The sequence below is a fragment of the Jaculus jaculus genome, chromosome 15 (genome assembly GCF_020740685.1).
Source record: "Jaculus jaculus isolate mJacJac1 chromosome 15, mJacJac1.mat.Y.cur, whole genome shotgun sequence".
Taxonomy (NCBI): Eukaryota; Metazoa; Chordata; class Mammalia; order Rodentia; family Dipodidae; genus Jaculus; species Jaculus jaculus.
Window position 1 is genome coordinate 22,686,410 of NC_059116.1, and position 13,214 is coordinate 22,699,623.

Below are 13,214 nucleotides of genomic sequence, written 5' to 3' on the forward strand. Positions count from 1 at the left end.
GGGGGGTGAGGTGGACGTCTTCCTGAACTCTACAAAACTTCCCAGGAATTTCAAAGTTATCTATTTTAGGAGCAAGGGAGAGGTAGTCAATGGGCATATCCAGGCTTCCCTTTCTCAGATATTTGGAGCACTCCAAAATAGGGTCTGGGGGGGGAAAGTTTAAAGAAGTCGGTCACACACAAACGGGGGGGAATATAATAATAATAATAATAATAATAATAAATAATAATAATATAATAATAATAATGGCTCCTTTAATACGGTGGCAAGAAGCCGGGAGGGCCAGCTAGGAGAGGAACAACATTTTCTTGACACTTTTAGGGGCGCGCTGACCTAGGATCTGGGGCGTCCCTCCCCTTCAAGGCTGCCGCGGCGCGAGGCTGTCAACTGCTAACTCCTCTCGTGCCAAGGCTCCCCCTCCTCCGAGGGGTGTGTGTGTGTGTGTGTGTTACTGGGGACCTGAGGGACTCCGCGGCTGGATGGGTGTGGATCTCCAGCCAGGTCAGGCATGCTGTCGCCTCCGCCCCCTCCCCCAGCGTCTCTGAACTGGACGACCCCCCCCCCGTGGACTCGTTCTCCACCCCCACTCCTGGAGTGTGTATGGGGAGGGTGCCCCAGTGCTGGTAGCTCAGCCCACGCCCCGCAGGCTTCTTGGAGGCTCTCATTGTGGGCCAGGGCGGCGCGCTCCCCTCCCTTCCCCTCCCCCCCCCTCGCGTCCCCTCCCCACCCTCTTTTCTCTCCTCCCCCTAGATCCCTCCTCCTCCTCCTCGTCCTCCTCCACCTCCTCTTCACCTCCGCGCCCAGCTGCTCGCCCAGCACAGTTCCGACCCACAATCCTGGCACCCTTCGGCGAGCGCTGTTTGTTTAGGGCTCGGTGAGTCCAATCAGGAGCGCAGGCTGCAGTTTTCCGGCAGAGCGGTGAGAGGCGCCTCCTCTCTCCTTTTTATTCTCCAGCAGCGCCGCGCAGACCCGGGACTCGCGCTCTCCTGCCGGCGCCCTCGGCCTCTCCGCGCGCCCCGGGAGCGCCCGCCGCCGCCGCCGCCGCCAACTCCGCCACGCTTCTCCACGCGCAGCGCTCGCCCGAGGTTCGGCTTCTTCTTCCTTCTGTCTGTCTGTCTCTCTCACTTCTCCTCCCTTCCACCCCCTACCGAGTCGTGGGCCCCTTGGCCTCTCCGGCTTTCCGATCCCTCCCCAGGCCGCGATCGGCTCCAAGCGTGCCATCCTCGCTCCTCTCCGGGAGGACGGCTGCGGCTCCCGGGTTCCCCTGACGCGGAGGATCAACTTCTGATGGCTCCCCTCCACTTCTTCACCCCCCCCCCCCCTCCACCGAGTGCTTATCTGCGCTCAGCTTTATCTCCCGAGTTATCTCTGCGCCAAGGGGCGGGAGCCCCGGTAGTCAGGCGGGCAGAGAAACTTCTGGCTATCTTGCCTTAGGTCTGTGTGTGGGCATTAATTTTAGTGTGGTTATCTCCGATGAGCTGAAGCGATTGGGGGTGGAAAGAAGGGGGGGGGGAGAGCAGCCCAGAGGAGGCCGGCCTGGCTGCGCTTTTCCTTCCCCACCCCCTCCAAGTCTCCCTGTCATTCTTCCTGCTTTCCCCTTTGGGGTGGCCTCGGCTCCGGGGCGGTCTCACCACCCACCCACCCCACTCCAGCGCTCTCCCCTCCTTTTTCTGCTCCACCCTGCCGACCGATCTGGCCTTTCCGAGGTTGAGGGGTGTGGGGGGGATGACCGTAGGGGGTGGACCCGTGTGGCCCAGCCGGCGGGAGTGCCCAAGCTGGTGGCTGCAGACTCGGGCTGTGTCCAAGGTGTGCGGTCCTTGGGGACGCGGGTGGGTGGGTAGATGGGTAGGCGTGAGGCTTCTGCGCCACGGGCTGTCCGCGCCACTCCAGTGGGGAAGATCCCACGCTGCCATCTCTGCTCTGTCAGTCCACTTTCTTTGGGCTTGGGTGGTTTTCCTCTGGGTCTAGTCATCGCAGTCCTGGGAGAAGGCGGCGGTTTCGATTTCGGGGACAGGTTGCCTTAGCTAAACTATTTTCAAGGGGGAAACCTTCCCACCAGGCGTCTCCCGGGAGAAGGGCATCTATAGAGAGGCGGGATGCGACCGCATCCAAGCACAGCCACTTAAATTCTTGTGTGTGGCTGTGGCCCGTAGGGTAACCAGCTCTGGGACCGGAGGGGGGACCTGTGCCAGCTTCGCGGTCTCTCTCTCTGGATCTGGTGCGCGCGCGGGGAGAAAGGATGCTTCGGATGCGGTGGGGTGGGGTGGGCGTTGGGCTTGGGAGTGGTGCGGATGGCCAGGAGGGCACCCTGGTCCTCGAGGACCGCGTGGCTATAGCGCAGGTTTCGATCTCGGTTCCCTACCGCCCCTGGGCAGAAGCGGAATCCCGGTGGAATCTCGAGAGCTGGAAGAGGGTGTGGAGGGAAGGTGGAGTACAAGATTACGCTTTTGGTAAATCTTGTTCCTGTGTCTTTCCCGTCCTGTCTGGCTTCCCACACTCCCCCCAACCCCACCACAGGAGCTAGAAGTCAACTTGGAGCGGCGCCGGGACAGTGGATGGCCTTGACTGACGGCGGCTGGTGCCTGCCAAAGCGGTTCGGGGCCTCGGCTGTGGACGCCGGCGATTCCGGGGCCTTCCCAGCTCGACAGCCTTCCTCGCCGTCTTCCCCCATCTCTTCCTCGTCCTCCTCTTGCTCCCGGGGCGGGGATCGCGGTCCCTGCGGCTCCAACCATCACTGCCGGACTCCGCAGCTCGACCCCGAGGCGGTGGCGGGACCTCCGGCCCGCTCGCTGCTGCTCAGTCCTTACGCGTCGCATCCTTTCGGTGCTGCGCACGGACCTTCGGCTCCCGGGGTCGCTGGCCCCGGGAGCGCCCTGTCCAGCTGGGAGGACCTGTTGCTCTTCACTGACCTCGACCACCAGGCCGCCACCGCCAGCAAACTGCTGTGGTCCAGCCGGGGAGCCAAGCTGAGTCCCTTCGCCCCGGAGCAGCCCGAGGAGATGTACCAGACCCTGGCCGCCCTGTCCAGCCAGGGCCCGGCCGCTTACGACGGCTCGCCCGGTGGCTTCGTGCACTCGGCGGCGGCGGCCGCGGCGGCCGCGGCAGCCGCCAGCTCCCCGGTCTACGTGCCCACGACCCGCGTGGGTTCCATGCTGCCCGGTCTACCGTACCTGCAAGGGGCGGGCAGCGGGCCCGGGAACCACGCGGGCGCTTCGGCCGCGCACCCAGGCTGGCCCCAGGCCTCGGCCGACAGCCCCCCGTACGGCGGCGGCGGCGGCGGCGGAGGGGGCGCTGCGGGCGGCGGCGCGGGGGGACCCGGGGGTGCCACCTCGGCCTCCGCGCACGCCTCGGCCCGCTTCCCCTACTCGCCCAGTCCGCCCATGGCCAACGGAGCCGCGGCGGCCGCCGCTGCCGCCGCCGCCGCCGCCGCCGCCGCGCGGGACCCCGGGGGTTACGGCGGGGCCGGAGGCGCGGGCAGCGTGAGCGCCGGGGGCGGAGGCCTGGCCTCCATGGGCGGCCGGGAGCCTCACCAGTACAGCTCGCTGTCCGCCGCCAGACCGCTCAACGGGACGTACCACCATCATCACCATCACCACACCAGTCCTTACTCGCCCTACATGGGGGCGCCCCTGACACCCGCCTGGCCTGCGGGACCCTTCGAGACCCCGGTGCTGCACAGCCTACAGAGCCGCGCCGGAGCCCCGCTCCCCATGCCAAGGGGTCCCAGCGCAGGTAAGAGTCGCTCACTCGGGGGAGCAAGGCGGGAGAGGGGGGCCTTGGAACTGCTCTTTGACTTAGGACTCAGGTCTGTGGCTCTTTCTTTCCTCCCCTTATTTTGGGGCTCACTGGTCGCCCCGGCCCTGACTTGAATAGGCAGGCTGGTTGCTGGTGATCAGAGAGTGACCAAACTCAGGGTGTGGATTCTCTGTCCAGGAACGGAGTAAAAGGCCTAGTTAATATAACCCAGGGCTTTGGAGAAAGGGTCAGGCCGGGGTCTCATGAAGAGTGAGAGAGGGTGGGAGAGCCTTAACCCCCCCCCCCCACGAGTCCTGGTTGGAGGGAGTGTTATGTGGTGGTGGTGGCGGTGGTGCGGGGAGATTGGAAGAATGAATGCTGGGGACTTGATTAGAAGGCGCACACAGGCATATGTAGACTCATCTGAGGTTAGCCTCCAAGGGTGATCCTTTTGCAGTGGCCTGGACAAGTGTATTTAAAGGGGGACACTAAGGGACCTGAGATCTAGTGATTCACTTGGCATTAGTATCCCTTCAAGGTAGAGAAGGAAAGATGAGAAAATACCTAGACTGGTCAGCTTGTGACTTCATCCTGAGGGACAGCTGGTGGACAGGTCTTTTGGCTGGACGTCAGCGAGGCTGGAAGTCACTTGGTGGTCAGGCTGGGACCCAGGGACTCGAGCTGGGTACCTATTTTTTCCATGCAGCTCTGTTTCAGATCTCACTACACTCTCCTTCCCAGGAGCCTCTTTGAGGCTAAAGTGGGAGAATGAGGTCCTCCAATACTTGGAAAGCCCTCATTTGGAAAGGTGTTTGTTTCTGTGTCAGTACGGTGGGTGTGATTCGGGGCTTGCCTTCCTATTTCAGCTATGGTGTTCAGAGTTCTTACAGCTGTCACAAAGTCTCTCCAAGATAGTTCACCTGGCTGACAACTTTCCCTATAAGGGAAACTGAACTTTTGTTTTGTTTGAGGAGTTATGTTCCGAGACTGTGGAATCATAGAGGTCCAAAGTGTCCTCCCGTGTGACTTTGGGACCCAGGTCTGGACTTGTCTCAATGCTCTCTGTAGAGTCCTTAGGGTTCTGCAAAGTTAGGTTAAATGGGAGCACTGAACGACTGTTCAGAAAACCTACAGGAGGTGCCAGTATCCCGAAAGCTTCTTACTGGCAGCACTGGCAGAAGGCAGCTGTTGTAAATCCGTCCTTTCCGAGGGTTTCAAGACCTGATTCTTAACCATCTGCCTTCTTCCTTTGGCAACAATGGGCCTGGGTAGCACCTCTGCCATCTGTGTCTAGAACAGGGGCCCTGTTGGGTTGGGTCGTCATACAACAGATGTCTGTTAATCCTTCCTACCACATAGGAACCCATGTTTGCTTCTCATGGGAGAGCAGAACCCAAGAAGGGGGCGGTGGTTGGAATGTGGAGCTTTCTGTAAGTTAGGGAGTTGGAAGGATACCCCCAAGGCTATGTTGTATGTGTGGAGTGGGATGCATTATAGCTTTGCCTTTTTTTTTTTTTGTAAAATTAAATGTTTTTATTTATTTATCTGAGAGAGTGAGAGACTGTGAAAGAGGCAGACAGAAAGAGTGGCTTCCTGCCATCACAAATGAACTGCAGACACATGCACCACTTTGTGCATCTGGCTTTATGTGGCTTCTTGGGACTTGAACCCAGGCCATCATGCTTGACAAGCAAGCACCTTTAGCCACTGAGCCATTTCTCCAGCCCCAGCTGAGCCTTTAAGAAAAAATTTTTATTTATTTGCAAGGAGAGGCGGGGGGGGGGGGGAAGAGAATAGGTAAGAAGGGTCCTCTTGCTGTTGCAAAGGACCTCCATATACATGCACCACTTTGTGCATCTGCTATTATGTGGGTATTGGAGAATTGAACCCTGGGCCGGCAAGCTTTGCAAGCAAAGGCTTTTACCCACTGATGATCTCCTCAGCCCTCTGCCTGTTTCTTGACACACCTTAGCAACATCACCACAGTCCTTTCTCTAGGATTGCAGCTTGTCACATGACTGAGACAGAACGTGGCTAGATGTTGACACTAACCTACCTGCTTAGTGTGAGAAATCCTATTTAATGGGGTGATCCAGTGAGTTGCAGGTGTCCTAGAAGTTTCTTTTTGTTTTGAACTTAAAGCATATTTTTTCCCCTCAAATTTTTACCTTCTGGTCATGACACTGCAGTGTTAGAAAAGTCTGTTGTATACTCAAGAGCATGTCAAGGGATTTGAGAACATAGAAAGAGGAAGCAAAACCAAGCCAGAATTTGAGGTGAAGGGATACCCCTAACTTTGTCCATGCAGGTGCTCTCATGCCTTCCAATTTTCTTCCCCTGGATGTTTAATTTTTTTTTTTTTTTTTTTTTTTTGAGACAGGGTCTCCTTATGTAACTGGCTGGTCTTGCAGCAACATTTCTACCTCTGTGATTTTTTAAAACCATTTTTTGATTTGAGCAAATACCAAGGCTGTCCTTAATCAACCTGCTTCCTGTAGATACTTTTAGAAGCCTAGTTAATACACCTTTCTCAGACAGGTATGGATAGATGGAGTGTGGATGTCACACTGAGAAAGAGTTGGGGTTCTTCCCATGGTCCCTCATTGCTTGGCCTTGGCTTTCTGCTCTCCTAAACACTCACAGAACTGTGTTCTGTTCCTTGGGTCTTGGGACCACACTCAATGGAATCTTGTCATTTCTAGGAATACCCTAAGGAGCCACTTAGGACAGAGATGCAGCTGATTTTGTAATTAAGAAAAAAAAACACATTTTACTTATTTGAGAGAGAGTGAGAGAAAGAAAGCCAGATAGAGAGAAAGAATGGGCGCACCAGGGCCTCTGCAAATGATCTCCAGACACATGCGTCACCTTGTGCCATCTGGTTTACAGGGGTCCTGGGGAATCTAACTGGGGGTCCTTTGGCTTTGTAAGCAAGTGCCTTAACCACTAAATCATTTCTCCAGCTCTGTTTCTGTAATTTTTATAAAACAGCATTCTTTTTTTATTTTTTTCTTTCACTTTTAGAGTTAAGAACATTGCCATTATCTGGTTCTTCTGGGAGAGAGGCAGAACAGGGAAGAGAGATGTTTAATGAAAGAAGCAAACTTTCTAGGATTTATTTATTCAAAATAGATGCTAAGCTTTTGTCTTTGGGGTTTCAGAGGACCGAAAACAGTTCTACCTGGGGTGATCACACTGGGTTCTCCTGGGAACTCGTCTTTATTCCCAGCCGAGTGAGGGAGGCCAGGCCCAGGGCCAGGGTTTTCCAGGGAATGCCTCACTCTGGAGAGGGGCTCTGATAGGTAACATTTTAAAGTCAACAGCCAAGACAAATACCTTGTTTAACTTCAGTGTCCTTGAAGTCCTGAGCATTTCACTGATTACCGTAGTCAATAGTGGCTTTTAGGGCAGAGAAGAATAAATCTTTGTGATGTGTTGTAAGCTGCAGTGTCCCCAGGATAACTTTGAACTCACTCGTGGAGGATGCTGGTTTCTTTTAAACATAAGAAATAACTCAAGAAATGAAGGCCACTTGTTTTGTAGGGCAAATATTAATGGTTAGGCACTTTAATGCTGAAACCATATTTAAATATCTGCCACATTATTGATGGTAGACACAAAGTATTAGCTTCAGAGGAATAAGAAATACAGAGATTTGCTGGCACACTTAATCTTCAAATAAAAGCTAAAGTGTAATGTTTATTGATTTTTAAAAAGCGACTCAGAAATGCCCCTTGAAAAAGAAATACCAAATCAGAACATTTAAACTCTCTGTAATAGAAAAAGACATAAACACGAGACTTTAAAAAATTGTATTTCATAAGTACCTGTCTCATTTTACAGAATTGATATTCACTTCATATTTAACTTTTTTAGAAGTTATAAATGTTAGGAATAATTTCTTTAAGGTTTGTTTTGAATTAGCAGGGTTAGGTTAGTTCTGATTTCCAAAATCTAGCTATTTTTTTAAAAAAAGATATGAAAGAAACACACTTGAAGTAGATTTCATAAATTAAACTTTGAATGTAGGAAATCAGATGGTTTTAAACACCGCTGGTCTTAGTAATTTTATCCAGCGGTAAAATGTCAACTAAAAAAAATAGAAATCAGGTGATTTTAATATAAGATCATTGTGGCATGAAAACAAAATGTAATCCACGGGTTTAAGTGCCTGCCCCCGCCACACACACCATGAGAAGCCCGACATTGAAAATTTTCAAATCAAAAAAAAAAAAAATTTCTAACCAATTTAACGTAAGCATCCAGGAAGAGTTGTTTTAATATCACCTGTATTTTTTTTTTTTTTAAATTGGGAAAATGTGTCCGAAGGAAAGATGGTGGATATAAAGTACCTTCAAAAAAAAAAAAAAAAAGAAAAAAGAAAAAGAAAGAAAGAAATGACTTGAGATAGAAATAAAGAAGGCAGCGAGTCCTGGTGCCATTCGTGGGTTGCGGAAGTCCATCAGTCCATCGAGTGGTTTGCGGTTGGCACGCAACGTTTTATGAGGATGACGGATTTCAGTTTTAAAAAGCTTGCGGGGACAGCCCGGAGAGAGCAGCGGCGGTGGGGTCCCCTGCTGTCGGCACCGCCTGGGGCATCGCGGGGTGGGGGGTGTTCTTTGGGGTTGGGGCTGGTGGATCTGGGGTGCAGGAGAATGACACCAGCCCTGGGCTTGGCCAGGGGACGCCCCCCCCCTCCCCGCGAGCGCGATCGGGCTGCAGGTGGGGGACCCGGGCGCGGACTCCGGGGTGCTACAGCGGCCTCTCTCGTCCCCGCTGTCCCGCAGAGCTGGTGGAGGACCTGCCCGAGAGCCGCGAGTGCGTGAACTGCGGCTCCATCCAGACGCCGCTCTGGCGGCGGGACGGCACCGGCCACTACCTGTGCAACGCCTGCGGCCTCTACAGCAAGATGAACGGCCTCAGCCGGCCCCTCATCAAGCCGCAGAAGCGCGTGGTGAGTGACCGCGACGGCCGCGGGGCGCCGGGAGCCCCCAGCGGAGGCCCGAGCGCCGCCCCCCCCGGGGTGGGGGTGGTGTTGGAGGGTGGGGAAGCCGAGGGGCGCCCTCAGTCGCTGCCACTGCCAGATCCCGCGGCAGCATCTCCCCCACATCTGCCCACAGGGAATAGGTACTCCTAAGAGAGAGGGAGAAAGAAAACACAGAAAAAAGAGAGAAAGGAAAGGAAGGAAGGGAAAGAAAACAGAGAAAAGGAAGGAAAGGAAGGAAAGAAAAAGAAAGGAAGGAAAGGAAGGAAGGAAAAGAAGGAAAGACAGAAAAGAAAGGAAGGAAAGAAAAAAAGAAAAGAAAGGAAGGAAGGAAAAGAAGGAAAGACAGAAAAGAAAGGAAGGAAAAAAAGAAAAGAAAGGAAGGAAAGGAAGGACGGAAAAGAAGGAAAGACAGAAAAGAAAGGAAGGAAAGCAAGGAAGGAAAGAAAAAAGAAAAGAAAGGAAGGAAAGGAAGGAAAGAAAACAAGGAAAGAAAGGAAGGAAAACAAGGAAAAAAAGAAAGGAAGGAAAAGGCAAGAAAAGAAAGGAAGGAAAAGGCAAGAAAGAAAAGAAAGGAAGGAAAAGAAGGAAGGAAAAGAAGGAAAGAAAAAAGAAAGGAAGAAAGAAAAAGAAAAGAAGGATGCAGCCCCAGGGCTTCCTGCTTGCTAGGCAAATACTGTACCACTGAGCTACACGCCCAGCCGCTCATGTTACTGTTTTTCTTAAAAGAACCTCTATTTGCATAACTTTAGATGGTCCTTGCCAACGCACAGAAATACCAAAGAAATAAGGGGCTGCAGGTAATATTTGGGGAGAAAGGGCCACAGACTAGAGAGGCCAGGAGAAGGAAACCTGGTTTCCCTATGTCTGACCTCCTCTTGGGGCTTGAGTGGATTTTATCCTGGGGGAAGTGGGGTCCCCTGTAACACCCCCTATCCGCCCAGAGAATGTGACTGAAACAAATCCACCTTCCCTTTCCCGTCCCCTTTGCAATGTCCTTCAGTGACCATTCTGCTTCTGAGCCCCCGGACTGGGTTAGCCCCAAATTTCTGCGCCCTTTGAATTCCCCCTTGTTTCTGGTGAAACAATTTGGCCCTGGCTGTCTTGAAATCCGACGGTGGCGGAGAACCACACACTATTTAAGGAAGTGCAGAGTCTGTCTGTTCCCTGATTGCCGGCTTTTCACCAATTCAAACCATTTTTGACCGTATGGGGATTCTCTCTTCAGGAACTAAGCTCACGTTGTCATTGCCATATGCAGTTATTAGCAAGAGAATACTTTTAAGACTATGGTGGTTAGGAAAAATAAGCTATCACGAACCCATTTACAAGGCTAACATTTGTTTAGCCCTAATGTTGGCACTCCACATGCCTTTTAAAGTTTTTAAAAAAATTACAGTTAGATGCCAGACATCTTAAGGATCCAAGTAATTTAATTGTTGTACTCTAATTAGCAGAACAAACGCTACACATATTGTTTGTGTTAAATAGATTAGAGTGAAATTGCATCACAATGTAAGTCTGACACCTTACAGAGAAGCAATTAGTTTTACGGTTGTTTTGTTTTTAATGCATTTAAAATAAAGTAGCCGAGGTTAATTTAATGAGTGGAATGTGCCTTAAACTTGTTACAACCTCCCACAGTTTATAATTTTCTTTAAGTAATCTCCTCAAATTCAGAGTGTGACTGAATCGCTGTGGTTTTCATTATCCTGATATGCACTGCACTAAAAAGGGAAAAAGAAAATATTTTATCAAAGTTCTTGCTTTCATGTTCACAATACACGAACAATGAAATGATTATTTTCTTGCGCGGCGCATTAGGCTGAGTACTGGCTGAACTCTGAAAGGTAACATTTTCCCAAGATTGAGCAAAACCTTGCGTAATATATAGTGGCCACTTAGGTCCTGGTTGAATGGAAGATTTGGTCAAATAATATGCTTATTTAGATATTTTTTTAAATTTAATTGAGAGAGAGGAATAGGCAGAGAGAGAGAATGGGCACGGGCATGCCAGGGCTTCCAGCCACTGCAAATGAACTCCAGACTCAGGTGCCCCCTTGTGCATCTGGCTTACATGGGTCCTGGGGGAATCAAATCGAGGTCCTTAGGTTTCCTAGGCAAATGCCTTAACTCTAAGCCATCTCCCCAGCCCCTAACATGCTTATTTAGGCAGTGCCATTTATTTTGTGTACTTACCGGTAAAAATAACTGTTACCTGCAAGAAAAAAAACTGGTTTAAACATTTCTGAGTAATTATGTGTGGCAGGTGTCTTGGCTGTGGCCAAGGTCAGCCCCAGTGTGTTTTGTAAATGAGTTATAAATGATACCAATCACAGGGTGTGTCTCTCTCAATTAGTCCGCTTTGGAGGCTTCTTATTTATGGTTGTGGTGGACCTCGCTTAGTTCTCAGAAGCAGAAATCTTGAACCTAAGTTTGTTTAGCCAGCAGTCTAGAACCAATCACTGTGAATCTGAACTTGTAATACATTGCAAAAGAAGAGATTTATGGTGTAACTCGAACTCCTTGTCCATGCGGAATATAACCAAGATCGCTTGTTACAAGGAACTTTTTATAACCTGTTCACCTTCATTTCATATGTTTATGAGGACTGGCTTTACTTATGATCTGCAGTTGACAGTCATAAAGTTCTTTGTTATAATGGCAAATTCTGATAACGTGTTTGCTCCATATTGGCTCCAAATTCCACTGGAAACTGTCATAAATGGCTCATTTATAAAATGAATCTTCCTGTCCCTCGTTGACTGATTTCACATTTAAGAGACAAAGAACTTTTCTCTTAGAATATTATTATTATTATTATTATTATTACGCACAAAGAGTGAGGGAAGAAAGAAGCTTTCAATGTGCAAGAGTTTGTTATTATTATTATTTTTTTGTCATTTTAGCAAACCAGTTTCCCAAATAGTTCCTTTGTCAGCATATTCATTTCAAACACAGTCTTAGAAGTGGGTGCTAAGAGTTATTAGCACCCAGGTTCTTAGAAAGGTTGTAGTGCTAAAAAGAGCATATTATCACTTCTGTTTTTACAACTTGATTGTTAAGAAAGATGCTAAACTAATATAACAGGAGGGAACTGTAAATGTCAAATTCAAGTTCATCATTTAAATTTGCCACCAAAGTATTTGGAGATCTGTGAATATTCACTATGTGCTCAATCAGTACTTGGCTCCATTCTTCATAATTCCTTCTCTTAAATGAATTATGAAATAGCTAACTTCCCAAGTTTTGTAATTTAAACCTCGTTTTCATCCCTAAGTGGTTTTTTTTTTTTTAACTATTTTTTTTTCTTAACTGAAATCAGGTCATAGTACATACAGCTTTTTAAAAAGTAATTTTAAACAAAATTTAAATTTGGTAGTTTAAAAATAAATGTCATATTTTGTCATTTTGGGAGAGGTTATATTGTGTTAAGTACTCATTTTTGAAATATAATTCCTATGTCGGGATTTAGAATAAAAGCGTTTTTCTAAGAATGTAATGTTAAGGGAATAAAGGGGTCCAGGAAATAGGAGTGGCATTGCTTGACAAGTGGTCTATTGTGGTCATTCCAGTTAACTATTTGTGTGAAGAAAAGCTGGGCAAATAAAAAACGCATTAGTATCACCTCATGGAAGGCAATTTTAACATTAAAAGAATGTAGGAATGTCATAAAATTGCCTTGAATCCTTTGTAAAATAGAGAAAACTAATTCAGGCAGTATGCAAGCAGGATGCTAATTACACCATTCCTCTCCCTAGAATTGATGTCTTTCCTAAGATCTGTTTCTGCTCATGTCCATAGACCTTTCTCCAGTTTCCCTTGATAACGCTGCATCTATCTGAGAAGTAGACTTGGTTATCTCTAGGTCTTAGGTGGAGATCACCCAAAGTCATTTAGCACACTGGTGACTTGTGATTGTGGCTCTCACATCTCAGACTTGTGACAACTGAACTTCCTAAAGGCTGCCCAGGGGAGCATTGTACCTCTGGTATGTTTCAGAGCATAATTCTTTTTTTTTTTTTTTTCTTTTGAGGTAGGGTCTCACTCTAGCTCAGCTGACCTTCAATTTAGTATGTCATATTAGGGTGGCCTCGAACTCACAGCGATCCTCATGCCTCTGACTCCCGAGTGCTGGGATTAAAGGCATGTTCCACCACCACGCCCATCTGTCAGAGCATAATTCTATGTGGGCAAGTTTCAGAAAATCAAATCCCCCCCCCTCTTTATTTTCTTTTTCTTTTTCGTGGTAGGGTCTCACTCTAGCTCAGGCTGACCTGGAATTCACGATATAGTCTCAGGGTGGCCTCGAACTCATGGTGATCCTCTTACCTCTGTCTCCCAAGTGCTGGGATTAAAGGTGTGCACCACCACACCGGGCTTCAAATTCCATTTAAGAAGTAACAGCCATGAGTAGAAAATTAAATTCTTAAAGAAGAAATCGCCATTAGAACTCTCCATGTACAATGTGAAAACTCTGTATGGTCAACATATG

The 13,214-nt window shown here is 49.4% G+C and overlaps 1 protein-coding gene across 3 annotated transcripts in view; it reads left to right on the forward strand.

The window, feature by feature from the left end:
* Nucleotides 1-1,048: 1,048 nt before the first annotated feature.
* The window catches only part of Gata6 (GATA binding protein 6), a 37,709-nt gene continuing 25,543 nt past the window's right edge, over nucleotides 1,049-13,214 (forward strand). Inside the window, exons 1-3 of one of the 3 annotated variants that reach the window (XM_045135182.1) lie at nucleotides 1,049-1,085; nucleotides 2,518-3,732; nucleotides 8,523-8,689. In XM_045135182.1, the coding sequence (XP_044991117.1) occupies nucleotides 2,556-3,732; nucleotides 8,523-8,689 (1,344 nt within the window). In that variant the 5' untranslated portion in view covers nucleotides 1,049-1,085; nucleotides 2,518-2,555. Of the gene's footprint in view, nucleotides 1,086-1,769; nucleotides 1,807-1,897; nucleotides 1,923-2,517; nucleotides 3,733-8,522; nucleotides 8,690-13,214 lie in introns of those variants that run through there. The other 2 variants (XM_045135183.1, XM_045135184.1) reach the window with 2 other exon arrangements.